Source organism: Dendropsophus ebraccatus, chromosome 15 (genome assembly GCF_027789765.1).
Source record: "Dendropsophus ebraccatus isolate aDenEbr1 chromosome 15, aDenEbr1.pat, whole genome shotgun sequence".
In the NCBI taxonomy this organism is placed as follows: Eukaryota; Metazoa; Chordata; class Amphibia; order Anura; family Hylidae; genus Dendropsophus; species Dendropsophus ebraccatus.
This window is the reverse complement of record NC_091468.1, coordinates 60805314-60829635: the sequence shown is the minus strand read 5'-3', so window position 1 is coordinate 60829635 and position 24322 is coordinate 60805314. Positions and strand designations below refer to the sequence as shown.

The window sequence follows — 24322 nt, the reverse complement described above, 5'->3', positions numbered from 1 at the left end:
ATGGAGAAAGAGAGAAATGGAGAGAAAAAGAGAGAGAGGAAGAGAGCAGGAGAAAAGGAATGGAGAAAGGCAATAAGAGAAATGAAGAGGAGAAAGAGAGGGGGAAAGAGAGATGGAAAGAGTGAGGTGGAGAGAGATGTAGAGAGAGACAGAAGAGGAGAGCGATGAAGAAAGATATGGAGACAGAGAGGAGATGGGGGAGAAAGAGAGAGGTTTAGACTGAGGAAGAGAGAATTAGAGGGAGTGATTAAAAAAGAGACAAAGAGAAAAATTAAATACAGAGGGATGGGTAGAGGGGGGGGGGAGATAGAGAGCGATATGGAAAGAGAGAAAAGGAGAGGGGGAGATGGAAAGCGAGAAAGAGAGAGATACCAAAAATAAGCGAGAGAAAGAGATGGGTAAAGGAGACAGAATGGCGGGGTGGAAAGCTAGAGATAAAGAGGGAGGGGGTGAATAGATGGAGAGAAAGAGAGAGAGATAGCAAATGTACACTATTTTGCATTGTTTACTTATGATAATGTTGGTTGTTCTCCGCCTCCACATGTGACATTGTTAGAATTAGATGGATCCTGGAACAATCGATCGCTGAGTTCTGACGCTTTGTTTTCTCTCGGTTCTGGTTCAAGGTGACTGAAGATGTTATGAACATGAATATAATGTTCAGGAAACACAGAGGGAAAACTTATAGCTAAAAATGTTTCATCTGCCAAGCGGAAAGACCTGAGCCTCTTCTAGTGCTGTTATATCCCTGTTACTATTTAATGGTCTGGGTCAGGAGTATATGTTCTCTGTACTGTGGATCTACAGTTCTTCAGATTTGTAGTGTCGCCTCTTAGAGGACTACTAGTATTCACCGCTTATTGTACATTTACTACTCAATTGTTCTCCAATCATTGATGTTTTAACCCTGAAAATCCCTACAACCTGGTATGGTTTCCCTGCATGAGAAAGATCTTCCAACAAGTGGGCACCACCGGAAGTCACATTTTTAGGAAATTTAATGAGGGGGTATAATTCACAAATGTCCATTCCATTAGTCTAACCAGTCTATGCATTGTGTCCACTCTCAAATTTTGGCAAGTTTTGTTGAGGCCTCCAGTTTCTCATGATGCCAATCCTTCAGACTGCAATTTACATCACAGCCACTGGGTGACCACATAAATAGACACACAGAGCAGAAACAACTCCCGACAGAGTATCCCAGACTTATTTTTTTCATGTTGCACTGCTCATCTTAGGTTATGTTGAACCTTGTATGTCATGTAGTTAAATGAAGAAAAAGAAGATCCTATTGGTTGCTCCATAGGACATATTAGCAAATATTGAAAAAGAGGGTCATGCTTCTCTGTAAAGGGGAACTCTGCGTCTTCATTAATATTTTTTAATGCTCTCCTTAAAGGGGAACTATTATTAGGTTAGACGAATCTAACCTGGGGGGCCTATTGCGCATAGGGCACTGAGGAGCAAGGTTTGTCTCTTACCTTCCTCCTCTGCACGGTTTCCGTGCTGTTAGCAGTGTAATCCTTGGTCCAGAGCACCGTTAGGAGCACAGACCTTGGTAGTGCTCTTGGGCCTTGGATTAAACTATTTGCTGCACAGGAAAGTCACAGAGGAGGAAGGTAAGAGACAATAGGGGGCTATCAGCAGGTTCGATTCGTCTAACCTGCTAAAAGTTCACCTTTAAGGAGAACATTAAAAATATGTATGAAGACGCATAGGCCCCTCATGCTCCACTGGGAATCCTGGGAAGAAGGATATGCAAAATAGCTCTCTAGCTTTTAGTGGTTGTTTTCCCTTTAAGTCAGAGTCTAATTCCAATAAGAAGTCTTGACAGGGAATGTAAGGCAAGCCAGACAACTCCCCAGAAAGAAAGGCTACCCCTCTGTGGATGACTGATTCCCTGCTCTGTAGTGACCAGATGGGTAACCTCTCCTTCTGGGACGTTGTCTGGTTTAGCTCAGATTCGTAGTCAAGGCTTCAGATACTGACTTAAAGGGAAAACAACCTCTTAAAGGTGGCATCCAAAAGCTGATTTGCATATTGAGAAAAAGATAATTATTTTTTTGTTGATTGTTAAAAAAAAGAATAACCCAGATTTGCTGCAAATCCTAAACCTGGCCATATGTCTAAATTATCTGCCTGCATCTTGTATCCTCTGAATGGGATAAAAATAGAGACTATGGCCGTGCCAGGCAACATACTGACAAATCTGTTCTGCTTTGCCCATTTAGCAAATGTAATGTTGGACTTCTAGTGGCTGTATACTAGTATTACTCTATTCATATCTGTGCCAGCTCTGCCTTTCATGATAAAACAACAGACACATTGGTGGAACCCAATGGAGCCCATTATAAGTCAATGGAGATCACTTGGCATCATTAGTATCCATTGTATGATAGATTAAGTCATTCATTATGGTTGGAGGGAGTAATTTTTTGCAGCTGTTCTCCACCAGGGTTAGGTGGAAAGTCCCCCGTTTGTCTAATGTTTTGGTGAAATCCTCTCGTACCAAAAAATCCTGATAAATAGCTCCGGAGGTAATTGGTTCTAAGTCATCTGAGATAAGGAAATTATATTGTGTGCTCCACTGATGATAGGGAGTGATGTGAATGGTGACAACCTGTGCACAACAATAGGTTGGTGCCATATTGGTAACAGAAATAGATAATAAGTAGTGGCAAATAAGAAAGAGTTGACCAAAGTGGATTCCATCAATATGGATCCTTACTTATAAAATGGGCTCAATCTGTAAAAAAGTGTCATCCCTTGTGTGCCTGCGAGGAACCCATACGACTTTATGTAAGCACAACATGAACAATGGATTAGTGCCCTTGCGCACTAAGGAAATAATGCGGATAACTTGCTGATTCCATTCACGCTCCCGCTTGAACATCTGGCCGTCCCATAGACTTCACTCAAGGCACAGGTGGATTCCACCATCTGCCTAAAAATTGACATGTCGCTTCTTTGGGCAGATGGCGGAATCTCCCTGACCATAGAATAAATCCTATGGGACCAGCGGAATCTCAAACGAGAGGGCGGGGGAGAGGGGGGGTGGTGGTCAAGAGATGGAATCTGTGGCAAGTTATCCGTGTGATTTCCTCAGTGTGCAAGGGCCCTAATAAAGAAGCAGATGAGTAAATACATTGTAACGGAATAAAAACTTCTGCCTCTATTGTTTTCAAGTACAATATACATATAATAGCATTGTAGAATATCGGTGTCCTACTTTTTGACAGATTTTTATTTTTTTTTTTTCAATTATTTTAGGGGCTAAAAAAAAAAAAATCACAATTATCAGGTTCCATTCATTTCATTAGGATCCGTTTGCATCTGTCAAGTCAGAGTTTATTTTAATGTAGAATACAAGTGCAGTAGAACAGCAAGATCCTTAAATGAACCTTAAGATTCATGAAACTATCTCACGGTGATAGAAATACCATGCTGATGATGGGTATACAGCTGGTGCACGCGCTAAATAATAGATACATATGGACTGCTCGACAATAATAAAAGGTGATAAGGAGAAAGCAAAGAATTTTTTGTAAGCAGAAGGGGGATAAAATCCCTTTGACTTTTCTAACCAGATATTCCAGGAGCAATGTTGGTGTAGCGCCACCTGGTGCTTCTTTTTAATAGCTATACTGTGTCCACCTTTGTTGTGCTTAGTCTTGCTCCCTTCACTTCCAAACCTGGCATGTAGCTGATGTGGTGAGCCGGTTGTTTGGCATCTGACACTTATGGAAGTGGAGACAGTAAAGCTATTGAATACAAACAGCAGATGGCGCTATACTGACATTATCCCTCCTATATCTGGTGAGATGAGCCTCCTTTAACTAGGTTTAAATATGAAGAATGTCCAGAATTTGGAGTTAGTTTTAACTTTGCACAATATTTTTTGGAGAACGTCTTTAAAATAAGCTTAACATTAAAAAAAAAAATGTTTTATGTAAATAAACTTCAAAGCGATTTTCCAGATCTACAAAATCCTCAAAATCAGCCATTAATATTAGACAGGTAGGGCTCTGATGCGCGACTGCAGCTTATTTGGTGCATGTGAATAGAATAAACCTGCAATACCTGACATAGCCACTAAAAAATGTATGGCACTATGCCAGTTAAATGATGATGGGGAGACAACACCCGCTATTCAGATTGGGACTTCCAATTTTTCTAAAGTTAAAGGATTGGGGAAAACTAGTTGATTGTGGGGGTCTGACTGCAGAAAATAGAAAATGAATGGAGGGGTGGCACACATGCGTGATCCGCCAAGATTACAATCTTCATTTTTGACAACATGGAGGGAACCAGTCATCAGGGGGAGAGAGAAATATAAGGAGAGAGATTGGTAAGGATAGAGTTACCTGCTAAAAGAAAGCGAAACATCATAAACCTTTTTATATTGCATAAATACATAGATAATGTTATTTCTTTATATTTTGGGGGGAGCTAAATCTTTGGTTTGTCTTTTTTTCAAACTTCTATGCATGTTTCCGTAGTTGTGCATCGGGGTCATATATCGCTAGTAACGCCTTCTTGTCTTCTCTCGTTGCAGGTATCTTTTTCTGGACTTACAATGGAAAAAATCCTCTGCAGTCTACTGGTGTTTGGAATGGCAGTAATGGTCAACTCATGTCCAAAATACTGTGTCTGTCAAAACCTGTCAGAATCGCTGGGAACGTTGTGTCCTTCCAAAGGCTTACTCTTTGTACCTGTAGACATTGACCGGAGGACAGTTGAGCTTCGCCTCGGGGGTAATTTCATCATAAGCATTAACAGACAAGACTTTGCCAACATGACAGGTCTCGTTGACTTGACATTGTCTAGAAACACCATCAGTTACATCCAGCCGTATTCTTTTGTGGATCTTGAGAGCCTGCGGTCCTTACACTTGGACAGTAACCGGTTGACCAACTTAGGAGACGACATATTTCGAGGACTTATAAATCTCCAGCACTTGATCATGAATAATAACCAACTCAGTAGTATCTCAGATGAGGCTTTCGAGGATATCTTACAGACCCTGGAAGACCTGGATCTTTCTTATAATAATCTTAAAATGATTCCTTGGGACGCCATACGAAGGATGATCAATTTGCATCAACTCAGTTTGGATCACAATCTTATTTCTTACATTACGGAAGGGACGTTTCAGGACCTTAACAAGTTGGCCAGGCTTGATTTGACTTCGAATAGGCTACAAAAATTACCCCCAGATCCAATTTTTGCAAGGTCTCAGATGTCCATGACCTCAGCGACACCTTTTCTGCCCCCTTTGTCTCTAAGCTTTGGCGGTAATCCACTTCATTGTAATTGTGAACTCCTGTGGTTGAGGAGGCTTGATAGGGAAGATGATATGGAGACTTGTGCGTCACCTTCTGCTTTGAAAGGAAGGTATTTCTGGTATGTACGAGAAGAGGAATTTATTTGCGAGCCTCCATTAATAACTCAACATACTCAGAAGTTGCTGGTTTTAGAAGGTCAGATTGCTTCCCTAAAATGTAAAGCAGTCGGAGATCCACCACCAGTCATACACTGGGTTGCTCCAGATGGACGACTGATTGGAAATTCCTCAAGGACAATCGTGTATGACAATGGCACTTTAGATATCCTAATAACCACATCTAAGGATTATGGGACCTTTACATGTATTGCAGCAAATGCTGCCGGAGAGTTAACGGCACCAGTGGAGTTATCTATTGTCCAGCTGCCACATCTCAGCAATGGCACCGGCCGGGCTGCTCCACCCAAATCACGGCTTTCCGATATCACCAGCTCTAGCAAAACTACCCGAGGGGAAGTCAAGACTCAACCGGAGAGGGCTGTTGTAGTGTCAGAGGTGACAACTACTTCTGCACTAGTTAAGTGGTCAGTGAGCAAGTCTGCTCCCAAAGTTAAAATGTACCAACTTCAATACAATTGCTCAGATGATGAAGTTCTAATTTACAGGTAAAGTACAACTTTTAATATTTTTACAAAAAGGTAAAAACATTCACCAGTAAAAAGTACAAAACAAAAACTTTTTTTGCTGTTTATCTAAATTATAATGTAAAAGAAATTACATGTTCATAGGAAGATTTAAAGGTAAGAGGAATTGCATGTTCTTTAGTTATGTCCACATTTAAATTCTTTGCCAGTTGAAAGTGTTACTGTCGTTTGTAGTAGTAACCTTTAGCAAGTCATTCCTGAGATATACTGCAATCCCAAGATCCCAGGGAGATCCTGTGCACTTATGGTGCACTCCACTTCTAAGCTGACCAAACATAGACTGTAATGAAGTAAAAGAGTTGTATTTGATTGACAGCTGGGGAGAGACGCACTCCCCCTGGGTGTATGATGGGATCACAGTGGATCTCAGAAGGTAGGAGGCAACTAAGCTTGACAAGATCCCCACACTGCCTGGACTTTATAGTACTGCTTTTTTGTGACCAGATGGATCGAATGATTGAACCCTGCAGATCTGGAGCCTTGAAAAGTTGTTTTTTAACTAAAGATTACAGAAAATATGGAAGAACACATTTTGGGAGACATTTATCAAGACTGACGTACTTATACGCCAGTCTAAAATAGAGCCCTGCCCCCTTTTCCCTGGATGGATTTACTAAGAGCCGACTGGCCTTCCGCCTGGCAAAGGTATTGTGCAAAAGTCTACACCTGCTCTGGAGTATGTGTAGATTTTTGCCTGGTTTTCGCCTGTTTTCAGGCATAAACCCTGATAAATTAGGTGCAGGAGAAGGCCATGCCTCCTCCCGCCTTGCAACGCAAGGCAAGCGGGGGCTAACGCTGGCATGCACCAGGGAGGAGACAACAATCTGTGCCTTCTACCTGGTTTACGCCAGGGGCCCAATCTTACTAAATCTCCCCCTAAAAATATTTCATTTCTGTAGAATTGATTTAGAAAGGATCTTTAACCAGAAATTCCCATAATCATCTGCTTTTGTTAAATTTAAGTCGGTCCTATAAAGACAAGAAGTACTCTGTAATGCCTACCATGTGTGAAGGTGCTGATTCTCTTGATAAAAGCTCCTATGGAGCCATTAGGAAACCATGCATATGAGCTCTCCGATGGAAAGAATGATAGATTCCCCCTTGAGCTCTCTGGCACCACCTATAGGTGGTTGTACTGTAATTAATCTGCAATTCTTTTTATTGTAGCCTTAGGCTACATTCAAATGTCCATTGGGCAATGCACAACCACAGACTGCACTACGAATATGCTTCAGTAGTGCACTACATGAAGATAGCCATCCTGTGCTTTTTTTATTTTTTTTGCAGCATGGATCACAGCCCTGTACACATATGGATGTGTGATGGGGCAATTAAAATATATTAATCCTATGTTGAATTAACCTATGGGGAGGGGAATGGAAATTTTGCGACTGTTTTCCCTGAACTGGACAATAGAGGTTACTTTTTCAATGCAGACATATTTTCTTATGGGAAAGATACCCCTAAAAATAATACAAAAATAATAACACGTGTAAGGTATGAATGACCCCAGTGCTTTGTTCCCTACTGTCGTGTATCTAAGACTCATAACTCAGATTCTGACTGTTCTTTGAAAAGACCGACAATATTTGCAGTCGCGAGTTTATCTTCTCCATTCCCACTCTGATTGTGAAGAACATCTTTCCAGACTCTACAGTATTATCCGGCATTCTAATCTCCATTATAATCAGATTGGCACATGCGTTTCACACCAATTTAAATTCCATTTAATACATAATTTAAATCCTAATTTACTCATCACCAGCAGATTCCCCGACTGTAAATATTATATAACCTTCCTTTCTTTCAAAGTGAGATCCGAGTACAATTTCATTTTCTCTTAATGTCTGGGGAAAGTCAATTAAAATTAACAGTTTCAATCAGGAGCATTGAGTAATAGCATATGCCGGATCTCCGCTTGTTTCTACAGAAATCAGAATAGGAAAACAAATATTGATTGTGCTTATGGAATATAATGTTACTTTTTGGATCCAGTGCAGATATAACACAGGCTACGCAGTCCTCAAACAGTTTTCAAGATATTGATTGTTTTAATTGCAATACCACGGCTGGCCACATGGTGTGCTGTTAGGCACATAAGCAACACTGAACAGAAAGAACATTCTACAGTGACATCTAGTGGGAGGAATGTAAAGTTCAATCATTATTTGCAAACTCGAAGGAAGAAATTGTAAATTGTGTTCACTAATGTATGTAATGTTAGTGTGTAATGTGTGTAAATGTATAAAATAAATGAGTATTCTAAATGATAGTTAATAATACATCTATATAGAGTAAAACATAGTATCACAATCATCAGATTTGTCATCAAGTCCAAATTTTAACATATTTGATATACATATATACATATGTTCTATACATGTTATAGTTACTATAACTACTCCTCTGACTTAAAGGGGTTTTATGGGATTAAAAGGAAGGGTTCACTGATGAGGATAGCCCACCAGTTACTGATCGGTGGGATGCTGTTAGGCGTCTGCATTATACATGTGTAGCGGTGCTGATGTGTAACTGCAGTTCAGCTCTCCAAGTAAACAGGAGCTAAGCAACAGGTACACACCCTGTTATACACCCTGTTGACTGTGTAGTGTGGGAGCCAAACAACTGATCAGCATGGATGTCAGGTGTCTGCACCCTGGACTTAGCTTGGCAGGGATTGGTTGTATCCAGAAAAGGGCATATGTTACATTGAAGTTGTCTTTGGGAATGTCATGGGACCAAAATTTTTACTTTCTTGACATGTGACTACTAGATGTGGCAAATGCACCATAATGTTAACCCTTACACTTCTATACTACATCAATATATGCTGTTTTCGCAGTGTTTAGCACTGAGATCTGTAGAACAGACAATACCCAGAATAATTACAATAACCAGACGCAGTTTAAGGTGCAGGAGGGCCTCTACTATGTGAATAGTGATGAGACAATCTATAGAACATTATTTTGGATCGATTTTCTTAAACTGGCCAATGAATTCAATTTGGATTCCAACTCTCATTTAAAAGGACCCAAATAAAGGAGCAGGGACTCCTGTCAAAGGTAGCAGGGACTCCTGTCAAATGTAGAGTTCTTGCTTCTGTATACTGAGCGGCAAAAGATACATTGTATACTTCACTGCTTTGTTACCATTCACTAGACTGTATGCAGAGTGCCTGGCTCAAATAAAGCTTATTGACCAGTAAGGTATACAGTGTAAGCTTTGCCACTTAGTGTCCAGGAGCAGGGGCTCTGTCTTTGACAGGCGTCCCTGCTCCTGAAATGGTGTCCTAGCTTCTAAGCCTACAATTTACCCAAAATGAATGCAAAAAATATTTGGATTTGGTCGAAACTCAATTTGTTTGTAAATAGGTTTTAGATGAAAACCAGAATACACAATGATATGTAAACTGTGCACTGATGTGGCCCTTTATTTGGACCTATCAGCCCAATTTTACAAAGCAGTAGTGCCAATTGCTGAACCACCATGACGGCCAGTGACCCCATGCCCTGCACTCCACCCCCTCCGCCCTACACAATTCCACATTCGAGAAGTTAAAGAGAAAGCGAATTGCAAAGTGCATCCAAGTCAGTGCAAGTTCCTCAGACGCTGGCTTCTTAATGATCTAATTTATCTTGCTATGTAAGTTCTGAGAGAGGAAGCTGCATAAATACATCAAAGTCCGACTTTATAAACCGCAAACTTTTCCAGGCGCGCACTTTACCATATGTTTTCTTCTTTTTCTTTTCACATTATTAAAACTTTTCACAGTAAAATTATGGAGTGATTTATTATTCCATTGTGAAATGACAAAATGATAATTACTTGTATTATTTTCAGTTCTTTTTTATTTTTATTTTTAGAATTTCAGAATTTGCATAAACAGGCCGTATAGATAGACGCGGTAGGGCTCATTTCAACATCAATCAAATCGCACCACAAGAGACAAAAATAATTTATTGTAAAAAATGACTGAAAAAAGCAATACAATTGCATAAAAACTGCAGATGTTTAAAGAAAAATTGCAAGGAAAATTATATTCAAAGTAAAGAAAGTAAAAATGTAATATAAAGACTGTCTCCACTCTTGCAACTATATTTTATTGGTGGTTGTGTTGCTGGTGTAGAACTATAACTATTATGCTGGGTGTTGTAATTCTGCATCAGATGGAGAGCCACAGGTTAAGGAATAGAGATAAGGATTCTAACAAATCCAATTTTTTATTTTTATTTTTGTGAAATATTAATCCAATCAGATTTGTGCTATATGGATTCCATCATCTCTTTTAGGGGATTATGCTCTAATGCATCAAATAATGAAAAATATTTTAACACGTTTACAAATAGTTTTAAAAGGAAAGAAGTCTCTAACCTACTGATAAGTCCCTATAGAGCATGGGACGCTGAGGGTAGAAGAACCCTTTTATCTCTATCCTTGGCGCCATTTTCATGGACTTTGTAGTTCAATCCATATGCTAATGATGAGGTTTGGTGCACAGGGGAGGGGGGAAATACTACCCTCAGAGCACCGATCCTCCCTGGCTGGTCCACCCCTTCAAATGAATACCCAGGAAACACTACGACATCACTACGACTCTCATTATTGTAAAGTGTTGGATGAATATTTATTAGAAGAGGTGGGCTGGCCAGGGAGGATCGGTGCACTGAGGGTGGTAGCTTAATCCGTATGCTAATGAAGTGGTTTGGTTTACCCCTGTGGACTACTACCCTCCTCACGATCCTCCCTGGCTTGCCCACCCCTAGTAATGAATACTAAGAAGCAAGCAACGTGTAGAGAAAGTAGAGCACACTCACCTTATCGGCTAGAAAACTTGATCCTTTATTGCATGGATAAAAAGGTGCTCATGGAGGAGGGAGGAAGGTGCAGATTGGCGTTGCTAGGACGCCAACCTGCACCTTCCTCCCTCCCCCATGAGCACCTTTTTGTCCATGCAATAAAGGATCAAGTTTTCTAGCCGATACGGTGAGTGCGCTCTATTTTCCCTACACGTTGCTTGTCATAATTGTTCTTCTTTAGACGCACCCTGTGGCTATAGTTGTATCCGTATAGCTGGACTGTCCTTACACGTACGGCTCACCTTATAGTGCTTGTTGTGGAGTGACGCTAGGTGGTGCCGACCCTCCTTCTTGTGTGCTGCAGTTATGAATACTAAGAAGACTGTAGAACGTTGGATAAATATCTATTAGAAGGGGTGGACTGGCCAAGGAGTATGCCCCGCCCCCCAGTGCCCCGCCCCTCAGTGCACCAAACACTCCATTAACATATGAATTAACCTACAAATAGTCATAAAAACAGTGATAAGGATAATTACCTTCATCCTCGTGCACTATAGGGACACATCAGCAGGTTAGATGCTTTCCTTTAATTGAAAATTAATCTACTACCTTTTTGTCTACAGAGCCCCTATTTAGCTTTTTGTATCTCCATGGTTACAGACTACCCTCTGTGTAGTCTGATCCTGCAGTCATTCAATATTTCAGTCTCTCTATCCAATCCTAAGAACCTCCAGTCTGTGTAGGAAATGCAAAAGAGGATGTATAGAGTGTTTTTGCATAGAGCGCCTATGCAGACCCTGTGTAGTCTAGTCCAGCAGTCATGTATTTCTTTGACCCCTGGGCTGAAAACATAGAGTGTGTAGAGAAAAATAAAGAGTGTTCTGTATAGATGAGTGTTCTGTAAAGAGCCCTTATGCCGACGTTTATGTCTCCATGGTTGCAGACGACACACATTCCCTGCATAGTCTATTCCTGCAGTTATGGTATGTTATTCTTGCCTTTCTTCTACTTTTTTTTTAAAACCTTCAGACCGTGGAAGGGAAATCTGACTTAATGGTCCACATTGGAGCTGTAATTCAAAAAATGTATTTATTCAACTGTCCTTGCGGCATGTGGTATAACATATAGAACTGGCCATTAAAGGACTCTGATAAAAGATCTATTCTTCTAGTAGGCCATCAATATTGGATTGATGGGGGTCCATCTTCTGCCGTCCCGGCTGATCAGCTGGCTGAAGGGACCTCCTGAGTTGAGTGCTGCAGCTTCATCACTAGAGACAGCTCAGACCTATTCTATTAAATTCCATGGAGGAAAAAAAACAGACATGACCGCACAGCCACATGGCTCACACTGACCGTCCCCTTTTAGCACTATATAATATACTAACATCAGGAGTTGGTTACAATTTGATCAGAGTTAGGGATGAGCGAACTGAACTGTTGCAAACCAGTTTTGTTACGAACTTTGAGAAAGTTTGTTACAAAACTGGTAAAAATAACAACAGCGACGCAAAATTGTACTTTTTTCACAGAATAGACCAGGATACAAGGGATTAACACTCCTATTATCCCTTGTATCCTGGTTTTCTGTGAATATCAAGATGTGTGACATCACCCCTGTTAGGGTGAGACCTTAAATTATTTTCCTCAGATATACCTGGGTGCTGCCTAATCAAAAATGTAATGTGACAGCTGTCTGTGAGTAATAACCAAGACACATGAAAGCATTTTCAGTTCAAGCTTATCAAATTTATTAAGGTAAAATCAGTTCATATCTTTACAATCAGGTTAAAAAAAATAGGAGAACCCTGCTTAGCCCCAACAACAAAAAGTAAAAAAAAAAAGAAAAAAAAGGCCCATCACTGTCCGAGAAACAAAAAAAGTCCTATCAGGTGTCCCATCGGCTGTCCCATCACTGCACAGTAGAAAAATGTTGGCAATTAATTGGGTATCTTGGTGTCCAAGACCGTGCACCCCAGTGCTGATGTCTGGTCCTTTAATTATGGGCAAGGGTAGTACATGTCTATTACTGCCCATTGGGTCAATATTCCCCCAGAAGACCACCAGAAAGTTAGCCCATTCTTGTCACTTCCCCGGTGCTTTAGGAGGCTAGTTCTGCAAAATTTCTGCCTCCACCAGCTTGCAACCATCCACCGCTTTGACTGCAGTCCACCCTGCCCCGGTGTCTTACCACCGATGTCAGGCCCAGCACTCTCAGGCTGTCCTCCATTTTTTTAGCCTGGGTGAACGAAGCCACAGTGGGCAGGAGCTCCTCCGGACCATCAGGGAGGAGATCTATGAATGGCTGAGCCAAGGTCAACTAACGGTGGGAAGTGTTGTAGCCCACAAAGGGAGGAACCTTTTCTCTGCAGTGCAGCAGAGGGTCATACACTTTGTATGGCACATGTGATAAACCTCATAGTGCACAGGTTTCTTCCAACATGTCGTGCCAATTGTTGATCCCTTTTGAGGATGCGACTCTGTGAGCATCAAGGACATCATCCTACTCGTCTGTGTTCTTAAAAGTGCGGTGAACAACATCATCAGCGAGGAATCCCAGGCCACCAAGGCTGACCTTCCTCCTCCATGAATGGTCTGTTCGCAATCATACTGGCCTGGGTACAATCAGGTACTGCCTCCTCCTCCTCCAATAGTCTGTTCTCAAACATACTGGGCTTGGTGCAATCAAGTGGTGCCGCCTCCTCCAATAGTCTCTTTTCAACCATACCGGGCTGTTTGCAATCAAGTGCTACTGCCTCCTCCTCCCCCTCCTCCACACTGGGTCCAATACAGTAGTATTACTGCTCCTGGTTCCACTGTCAAATGTTTGTTTTTCACCCTACTGGGTCCAAGGAACTTTGTGTCCTATGTCCATGTAATCACTTACACCTTGCCTAATTTTTTTTCCCCACTATTTTTGCACTTTGATTTTTTCAATTTTTTTTCATTGTAACAGCAACTGCAACTTTTTCAAAAGTTTGCTCATCCCTAATCAGAGTGTACAAGTCCACACGCTGCCTTAAGGTTCCTGATTCATGTGGATCCCTAACCTAAAATGTCACAGTGCCGTATGGTGTCCACCAGGGGCGTAGCTAGGATTTATGGGGCCCCATAGCAAAAAAATTTTAAGGGGCCCCCTCCCCTACGCACAACACAAAGCACTATATACAGTATATATATATATATATATATATATATATATACTGTATATATATATATATATATATATATATATATATACTGTATATATATATATATATATATATATATATATATATATATATATATATATATATATATACACAGTATATGCTCTGTGATGTGGCCAAAAAATTAAATCTCTTGTGGCCAGAGGCACAATCCTGGCTGCAGCCACAAGAGTGACTGGCAGAGCAGGGAGCCAATGGCTGGCTGCTATGACAGTCTACTGTTTTTACCTATAAGGGCCCAGTAGGAGCCCTTTTGGTTAAACAAATAGGTGCAGGAGCAGACTACCTTCTGCTTAACCCCTTATGTACTGCAGTATGTAAGTGACCCAAGGTTTCCTTTCCATTCCTTTTTGCACATTTTCCAACTTGATTGTGCAGCTGGAGAACAGAGGTCAAAGGTCTGTACCTAGCTCTCTCCAGTCCTTTTGCTGAGAGCACATAGTGAGACATTCCTTCTGCTTCTGTGTGGCGGCCATTTTCTGCTGCAGCAAAGTGTCTGTTAGGGTGGTGAGGCCAAGAGGGTTGTCTGCCAGTAGTGGGGCTGCTAGGCTGCTGGGTCGCTCCCTCCTCAGGCACTGTTGTTGCAACAGTGGTCGCCATGTGGCACTGTGCCATTTTAGGTTCTGGAGCCAACACGAATCAGGAACCTTGAGACGATTTTGAACATATTGTAACTAACTCCTGATGTTAGTATTAAAAAGTGCTGATGGTTAGTGTGAGCCATGTGGATATTCGGTAATGTCTATTTTTTTCTCGATGGAATTACTTTAATTATATTTAGCTTCAGAGAGCTGCAGTGCCAGCTCAGCCACTAAAAGCGAACAGCACCAGGCACCCAAGGATTGTGGCCCTTGTAGTCAGCTTAACATCTGGCGTAAAGAAGGATGGACCCCAATGATCTGACACTGATGGTTTCTCTCTAAGGGTAGTAAATTAAAAAAGTTTGTTTTCATTAATTTTTTTTTTTTATTTATTTTTTTGAGTGGGCGTCTGACACAAAAAATGCAAAAGATCATATTAATGTTAATTTCTGCTACAACTACTAAGGTGGAATTTTGTAAAAAGTTTAAAACAGCTATTTTGTGTATAAATATGTTTCCATAGTTACAGACTACACATAGTCCCTGTGTAGTCAGACCCTGCAGTCATGTGTTACTGTACTGCTCCTGTCTGCTAAGAGGAGGAAGGCGAAATGGATGGACAGGTAGTTGCAGAATCAGATGTAATAGTCTGCACAGGAGCTGCATACACAAAATGGTAGAATTTTTTTTTTTTTTTTTTTTTAAAGTTTTAAATGCATTGGAACAACTTAACGATTGAAGTCCTGCATATAGATACATTTCACTGGCCTTGTGGCATAGGAATAGACTTTTAGTTGTTCATATCCCTCTTGTATTGACTAAGAGAACACAAGTTGGTTAAATTCTCTACCGCTGCTATTTTTACATTTTTTGATGGCTCTCATATGTAAAAGAAGAAGAACCCATCTTCCGAGTCTCAAAAACTCTTCCTTTTACATTAAAAATGTTCCAGATTCTAAGCTTCTCCAGAGCTTGTCATCAATTTCCGGCATCCTCCAGCGCACTTGTTACTTTCCCTTCCACATCTCCCGTCTCATTGGTTACTGAACTGTTTTAATAAGACGGCTCAAGCTGGTTCTAAACTGTGTGCAGTGAAAGCTCTGGAAACATTTAATAAGATTGTTAGGATAGCACATAATATCCAATGAATCCCTATTATTCTCATCATTCTCACATGGACGGGCTGCATATTGAACTGAACACTTATTTCCTCAGAAATAAAACTTTCAATTTGGGAGCAAGTTATGAGCACAGGAACGGCTTCAATATTTAAAGGAAACCTGTCGCCTTAAATGAGGGCAGCATAAACGAGTGATATAAATGCTGAGCAGATCAGTGTCTTACTTACATTATTTTGTTCAGCTATTCTCCTAATATGCAGGAGAATAAGATTCTTGCTGCACCCCTCCCCCTTCCCCGCCCTCCAGCTACTGATAGACAGTTGACTGCCTATACACAGCATGGATAGATAACTGCCAATCAGCAGCTGGTGGGTGGAGTTTTCTGCTTCTCATGAATATCCAGGACTACTGAGCACATGCACATAATAGAGAGGACAACTTATTGTCCATGTTAATTAGAAAGATATCTCTAGATCAGCTGCACCGAGTCTCTTTAAAGATAGAGTAAATGGGGGAAGGACGTCTAGGACTCTAATGTAAAAAAAAAAATCTTTAAACATTATGACTATTTTCTTCATTTATTGAAAGACCCATCTTTAGTGGATCTGATGACAAAACAGTAGGGATAAATCATTGTGAGCTTCACATCAATATGGCTCCTCAGGGGCCGGAGCTCCGTTTCTTCTCTACAGGGTTACCGACCTTCCATTCTTTCTGAGATGTGTAATCTATCTGCCATCACCAGGGGGTCCAATCTATATAAACTGGTATACACTGATATTTGGAGCAAAGGGAACAGTACATGAGTGTGGAAGGGATTGGAGCCTATTGCGGTGGATCGATTGTGGTGAGAAACAGTTTACAGACCCCTAAGAATATTGATTAAAGTCTAAAGCCTTAAAGGGGTTTCCCAGGAAAAAAAAAAGTATTGATAGTCCATGCACGGGATCAGTGGAGTGTAAACACCGGGCAACCTCCCATCTATCGGCTGTTCATCACCTTCACAACACTGGAAACAGTGGTGCCAGGGGACTGCAGCCTCACCGCATTGTGCTGACTGTACAATATTTTACTGCTTGCTACACTTTAGTGAAAGGCTAGTGAAATGCCTCCTCTCACTTCTGTCTTGCAGCTGAATAGATTATTTTACAATATAACTTATAAATAAACAATTTATAAAGGGAGACACTCTGTAGTTCCACTACTCTTTATAATCTCTCTAAATGTTGACCAGCTTCCTCAATCCCTAAATGTAATACAGTAAAAAGCAGATGGGAACGAGGGGGAGGAGGGGTATGCAGCTGCAGTCTCTCTTTTTCTTTCTGTCTATGCTGCGAGAGGGGAAGAGGAGCAGCAGCATCGATGACGGCGACATCTGATGACGATCAGGGAATACACATATATGGAAACCAACAAAGGGAAGAAACATGGCCCAAAAGTACTCATGAGCACCACTGTATTATGAATCTATAACACAGCACCCATAGGTTCCTATTTACCTATAAAATCTTATATCAAGTCTCTGATGATGGACTAGAACCCGTCTTCATTTGTCTATACTTCTTGGAGGAGATTTTGGTTTGGTTGATAATCTTTAATCATGTTCCATAGTTGTTATGAGTCGGGAGCTGACATGCAGGGTGACTGCCTATAGGTGGCACTAGAGAGAAAACATTCTTAATAATGGAGGTGAGCTAATTAGCATATTTTTGGTAAGACTCTGTACACCAGCTGGGTAACTATAATGATGTCCTTTGTTCCTATAAGAAGGAGCATGAAGGCTTTTTGGGGTAAGTGATCCACGGGATGCCCTATTACTGGCCTATTTTCCTCCCAAGACATTGCCCTTCGAGAAGAACCACAGTGTGGCATAGAAGTGTTACATCATGGAAAATAGCTTCCCAGTTTCATAACAGGGAATCATAGGGATCCTTGGGGCCACATATGCACAATAGCTGTACAAGGCACATAAAGGGCGTGCAAGGATGATGTGTCTTCTCCATGGGAACCATTGAGTCAGATGGGGGTTCTTGTCTATACTCTTTTGTTACCTCTCACCATAAATAGATTAGTCTCATTGTGCAGCTTCTACATGTTGTATAAGGAGCACAAAAATATACTTCGTATCGAGCATACATTTATCTTACGTTAATAGAGTTTATTGATTGGTGGACCGCTCTTATTTAGTTGTCCTCTACCGGTAAAGTGTGGAGCCTTAGATGGGGGAGGGGACTTGGTGACACAGTTTGGGATTGATCTCTGGACTTTAATTCCTCTGCCTGTTAAATGTTGTTATAAGGTTTTCATCCCCTGGACAAAGGAAGGAAAAAAAAAAAGTAAATGAGAATCCACAATGAACGTCTCTGTCTAATCCTCGGCACTCAGATGTTGTTAGCTCATTGATGGAGCAAAGGTTTAAGCCTTAACTGTACGGATTGCAGAAGAAGAAAATGGCTTTTATCTCTAATCCAGGGATACTAATCAGAAAAGTGTGAATTGTAGGAACAGATTTTCATTTACATACCCCACAAGACACTAACGGAGAAGCCAAGACAACCGACGAACGTACGGCGTAGAGTCTAGACTAATGTAATTCACATCCTTAATGCAGAGACGTTACAAGGGAACCAGGCATTCGCTTTTGGTTTTTCTTTCCGTATTATGACTTTAACATGATCATTTGGAAGTAAAAACCAAAAAAATGCAGATCCGCTGGCGTTTTCTGGTAATTAGGTGACGCATGATGGCAGTTTAATGACTTTGTGTGGTCTGGTGAAAGGGGGAGTCTAGCGGTATTTATGAATTTCTTTATTACTATTTACTTACCTCCCTTCCTGTTACTTGGTCACCACACCCAGGAAATGGCTAGAAAATACCAATCACTGGATGAGGCAGGTCAATGCTTTCTCCTCTGTGCCAATCACTGGAGGGTCACTGGGTCACTGCTGTGTCCTCTGTGTCAGTCACTAGCTAAGGTGGTCACTGCTGTGTCCTCTGTGTCAGTCACTAGCTAAGGTGGTCACTGCTGTGTCCTCTGTGCCAGTCATTAGCTGAAGCAGGTTACTGCTTTCTCCTCTGGGCCAATCACTGGCTGAGGAGGGTCACTGCTGTGTCCTCTGTGCCAATCACTAGAGGGTCACTGGGTCAATGTATCCTCTGTGCCAGTCACTGGCTGAGGAGGGTCACTGCTGTGTCCTCTGGGCCAATCGCTGGCTGAGGAGGGTCACTGCTGTGTCCTCTGGGCCAATCGCTGGCTGAGGAGGGTCACTGCTGTGTCCTCTGGGCCAATCGCTGGCTGAGGAGGGTCACTGCTGTGTTTTCTGTACAAATCGCTGGCTGAGCCAGGTCACCACTGTGTCCTCTGTGCCAGTCACTTGCTGAGGAGAATCACAGTTTTTTCCTCTGTGCCAGTCACTGAATTATGGTTGGCTGGGAACACATAACTTATGGCTGGTATGCTGCCGACCTCTGCACCTATATGAATCTCGGTGTTAGCTGGCTTTAGTCTTTTATGTTAGACTGTTGCTTCATTTACAGATAGCAAATCATGGGATTTCCCTTGGATGAAAAAAATAATAATATATTATATTATATACATATATACATATATACATATATATAGAGCATACCCTTTTTTTCCTCTCTCTCTCTTTTCTTCTCCATTTTTCCTTCATAAAATATAAACCGTCGTCTTCTCTAGTATCTGGGAAAAAAAAAACCCTGATAGCAAATAAATAAAATAAGCACCACACTTTTTCTTCTGCGAGATTAGTTATTGATTGTGTCTTCTCTGGCTCCATACTGGAAACTGTTATCAAGAATGTTAAAATATATGAAATAGAAAAGGTTTATAGAAGAGATGAATCACAGCACGACGTGTGATGTAAGGCCAGACATGGCTCCCTGAGAGGTGATCTCCAAGAGATGAGGAGGAGAAAGGTCTTCATCATGGTGATACATAAGCATTAGATTGGGTTCCTGGTAACAGGCTAATGAATTCATCATTTTAGTTAGGTCTCCATCTTTTAACACAATAGAATCAATAGCCCCAGCATCTTATCATGATTAATCCAATAATTTATCTGTAATTATCTCTTTATACTGATACAAGCCTCCAAATCCACTTCATGAACTAAAGATAAAATTCTGCTGCCTTCAGCAACCACTAGGGGGAGCTTCCTGCATACATTGTTATTGGAGACCGCATAAATATGCAGTAAGGTTCTCTTTGTGGTGGCTGCAGGTTGCAGAATGTTATCATGTAAGGCTACGTCTATGGGGATTTGGAGCTCAGAAGAGAACATGGCTATCAGTAATGATTTGATCATGACAGACACAGATGCCTTTACATCACTTAAAGAAGTGCAGCCATTTTTTTAAGGTTCATTATTCAGGTAGTAAATACATATAATTCTGCTACAATTATTTAACTGTTCCTTTGTGGAAACCTTTTCTTTCAGTTGGGTCATGTGATCTCATTGTGACCCCCTGTAAATTGCATGGGTTTCTGTGCTCTCAATGGGCGTCTCTATCTCAGCCAGCACAACCTTCTGTATGATGAAGCTGCATGTACTGGACCACACAAGTTCTTCCCAGGGACAGTTACTAATGATGATTATACAACTAATGTCACATAGTTATAATGGACTCACTGAATGTACAGTATACCTACAGGCCTTTAGGTTATTTAGCTATATATAGAGATTAGGAATATTACACTGTCTTCCTGGTGGGCAGAGATTGTTTTGGGTCTAGCACCCATGTGAATCTTTGATGAGGCATTATGGGATTGGATGTTGATTTCAAAGTAAGAGGATGCATGTAAACATGCAGGGGGAGGGTCGGGCACTAGGAGTAGGCAGGACTTTAAAAAAAAAACTAACTGTGATTGGCTGGCTAAGCTACGTCACCTCCTAAATATAAGGATAGGGATTTCAGATTCGTGTCACTTGCTGGTTGGAGCTAGAGAGGGACAGACTGTATACCAGGGAGAGAAAGCTTTTAGGAAAAGTTAGGTAGGGAGGGACCCCCAAAAGCTCTTGTTATAGCTAAAAGTATAAAAAACAGATATTTAGAAGCTGTTGTGAGACAGGCAGTGTGTTCAGACATCTACTGATGAGTGTGGGATAATAGCTGTTATCTTGCTACTACTGATTTGCGCAGTCTGCGTCCTGTAACGGAGTTGACCAGCTCTTTAATTTTATTATTGTAAAATATATATATATATATATATATATATATATATATATATCTCCAGTATACGGCTGTATACTGTGTGGGATAATAACTGTTATCTTGCTAGTACTGATTTGTAGTTATTGTAAATTTTCGTTATTACGTATTTTACACTGCACCTAACCTGATACGTAAGCAAGTGCGTACCGCTAGACTGAAACGTACGATTCTACTTTACGTTCATATTTTGTTCGTTAATAGAGATGAGCGAACCTGGAGCATGCTCGAGTTGATCCGAACCCGAACTTTCGGCATTTGATTAGCGGGGGCTGCTGAAGTTGGATAAAGCCCTAAGGCTATGTGGAAATCATGGATATAGTCATTGGCTGTATCCATGTTTTCCAGACAACCTTAGAGCTTTATCCAAGTTCAGCAGCCCCCACTAATCAAATACCGAACGTTCGGGTTTGGATCGACTCGAACCCGAACCCGCTTCGCTCATCTTTATTCGTTAATCTTCGGCATACACTTGGGAAAATTTGGATGTTGGCTCATCACTAGTGTTAGATGCTGCCAGGCATGCTTTCCCTGCTGTTCTATATGCATCCAGAGGTGTTGGCATCATTTCCTGAGGTTTCATTGTGCACTTGGTGACCTCCTAGTGGTCGAATATTGATTTCCAGGTCCCAAGTATTTTTCTCCCATAGACTATAATGGGATTTTATATTTGTTCGAATATACGAATATCGGGAGCTATTCAAATCGAATTTTGAATTATCAAATATTTCACTATTTGCTCATCTCTAAACATAAGGTTTGTTTGTAGTCTGTAGCTGTGGAGACATACTGGTCCGCATAGGAGATTGAGGCTATGTTTACACTACTTAAAAGTACGGCCGTTGTTGTGGACGTACCTTATGCGCCTGTGAACATAGCCTTATCTGCTATGGGATCCCAGACGAAGCGTATACACATTGTATATGCTCCGTCCGGGATCCCATGCGGACCCACAAATAACTGACATGTCAGTTTTCTGCGGCCGCACTTCAGTGAATTGCAGCCGTAGGAAACCCTGTCAGTTTACACAATGAAGCGAACGGCTCCGGCCGCTTGCTTCAATGTGTGCTGTGGGACGTTCTGATGCGGGCGCGCACGGATGCGCCCGCATCAGAACACTGCGGCCAGAAAGATCATCAAGCTGGTACTGCAGTACCGGGCGGGATGATCTGTGCAGAGACCGACCGTTCTGTGACCCGGCCGGGGTCACGGAACGGCCGGTCTCTCACTTTGTGTGAACATAGCCCGATTCTGTAGAAGACATCTGCAGAATCCATTGTGATCTTTACTAGTCCCAAGAATCATGTTGCAGGCAGCTCTCATCTACATAGATGAGTTCTACGCAATCCCTTTAATTTATGTTACATATTGTTGCTTCTTTTAGTTTCAGCCGCACTCGTGTATTACATATGTCGGGGTGAGGGGGGTGCCTGGTATCGGAAGCCCTTCTTATATAATCACTTCATCTCCTCCCGATGGCTGGGAAGAATGTGCGGCAAGGCAGGTGTGAGCATTGTCTCCGCAGGTTGCTTGTGTTTCATTACCCATTCAGAATATGCTTCATGATTCATTAAGTCACATAAGAGAACCTGGAAGGCTGTTTGCAAACTTCTTTTGTGTTCCTGACTGTTTCTTTAAGACGCGAGAACTCAATTGTTATAAATGCTGGAAAAAATAAACAACTGGCAAGATGGTGTAATAAAGAGAGAAACGCATAGCTCAGCTTTTGCGCTGTATTCATCAACATATTTTTCATCAAGTTTTAAGGGGGTTGTCTTTACAGAGTTACATAATGTATTATACTCCAGAGCTGCACTCATTATTCTGCTGGTGAGGTCCCTGTGTACATATATTACATTACTTATCCTGTACTGATCCTGAGTTATATCCTGTATTATGCTCCAGAGCTGCACTCACTATTCTGCTGGTGAGGTCCCTGTGTACATACAGTACATTACTTATCCTGTACTGATCCTGAGTTATATCCTGTATTATGCTCCAGAGCTGCACTCACTATCCTGCTGGTGGAGTCTCTGTGTACATACATTAAATTACTTATCCTGTACTGATCCTGAGTTACATCCTGTATTATACTCCAGAGCTGCACTCACTATTCTGCTGGTGAGGTCACTGTGTACATACATTGAATTACTTATCCTGTACTGATCCTAAAGTACATTCTGTAATATTCAGTACTCCAGAGCTGCACTCACTATTCTACTGGTGAGGTCACTGTGTACTTACTTTACTTATGCTGTACTGATCCTGAGTTACATCCTGTAATATACTCCAGAGCTGCACTCACTATTCTGCTGAAGGAAATTGCTGCCACAATTCATCAGGCTCATTAATACAAAGGGGTGAATATTTTTATGCACAGAGAGTCCATTGGATTCTGTATGGCAGTAGCCAGAGGTTGTGCAGTAAGGATATTATGACCAGTGACCAGTCCGCTATCCAGCTGGATTACTGTACTGTATATTGTATCACCCAGCACCGATTTATTTGTTGCCCCTTTATAACACATCACATTACCTGAAATTAATTATCTGATTGGTCGATTTTAATTGCTCTATAATTTTTTTTTTTTTAATTAAGTAAAACTCCCAGTCGCATAAATCTTGCTGCAAATCTGGTAACTGGCTAATAATGATACAATAGATGGGAGTTGAGGAGACGGAAGGGGCCATGTTTACTCCAGGTTCTCAGCTGTCTTCTCTAGAAGCCGCCGGTGATGGGGGGGGGGGGGGGGACGCTCACTTTTAATTTACTGTTCCTTGTTTCCATTGGGAGGGCACATAAATCCTTGTCACCGCGCGGCAGACGCACATTAATTCGTCTAACGCCTTAGAAATATTTGTGATTCGGTAATTTAATAAAGCTGCCTCCTGGAGCCGAGTGATAGGAGAGCGAGGGACCGGGGAGAGGCCTGAGGCTGCAGATTACGGCTACCCACAGAATGACAAAAACTCTTATTCTGCAGAAAAAAAGTTGGATCGGTGACGTCATCCAAAGTGTAAAGTCAATACAGGAAAAAAAAAGTTATTAAATAACTAAATAAATGTATACATACAGTAGAGGGCGCTATCTGATGCGTCGTGTATTTTCCTTCTTCTTCATGTATGTTTACACTGATTTTTTATTTATTTATTATATATATATATTCCATTTGGATGTTGTTGCAAATTCACACACAGTTTTTTGCTAAGTATTTTGCTCAGTATTTTTCTACCAAAACCAGGAGTGGATTGAAAGGCTCTGTTCACACACTGTTGAAAGTTAGTGAATGGCTGCCATTTAATGGCAAATAATTGCTGATTTATAAAAAAAAACAAAACAAAAAAAAAACGGTAATTGCCATTAAATGACGGCCACCTATTGATTTTGGTTTCTGTA

General features: G+C 41.2%; 1 protein-coding gene across 3 annotated transcripts in view; it reads left to right on the top strand.

Annotated features, from left to right (window-relative positions):
- The window catches only part of LRFN2 (leucine rich repeat and fibronectin type III domain containing 2), a 339026-nt gene that overhangs the window by 260176 nt on the left and 54528 nt on the right, over positions 1-24322 (top strand). For all 3 annotated transcript variants that reach the window (XM_069955072.1, XM_069955069.1, XM_069955071.1), the window contains exon 4: positions 4556-5949. In XM_069955072.1, the coding sequence (XP_069811173.1) occupies positions 4577-5949 (1373 nt within the window). In that variant the 5' untranslated portion in view covers positions 4556-4576. The remainder of the gene's footprint in view (positions 1-4555; positions 5950-24322) is intronic.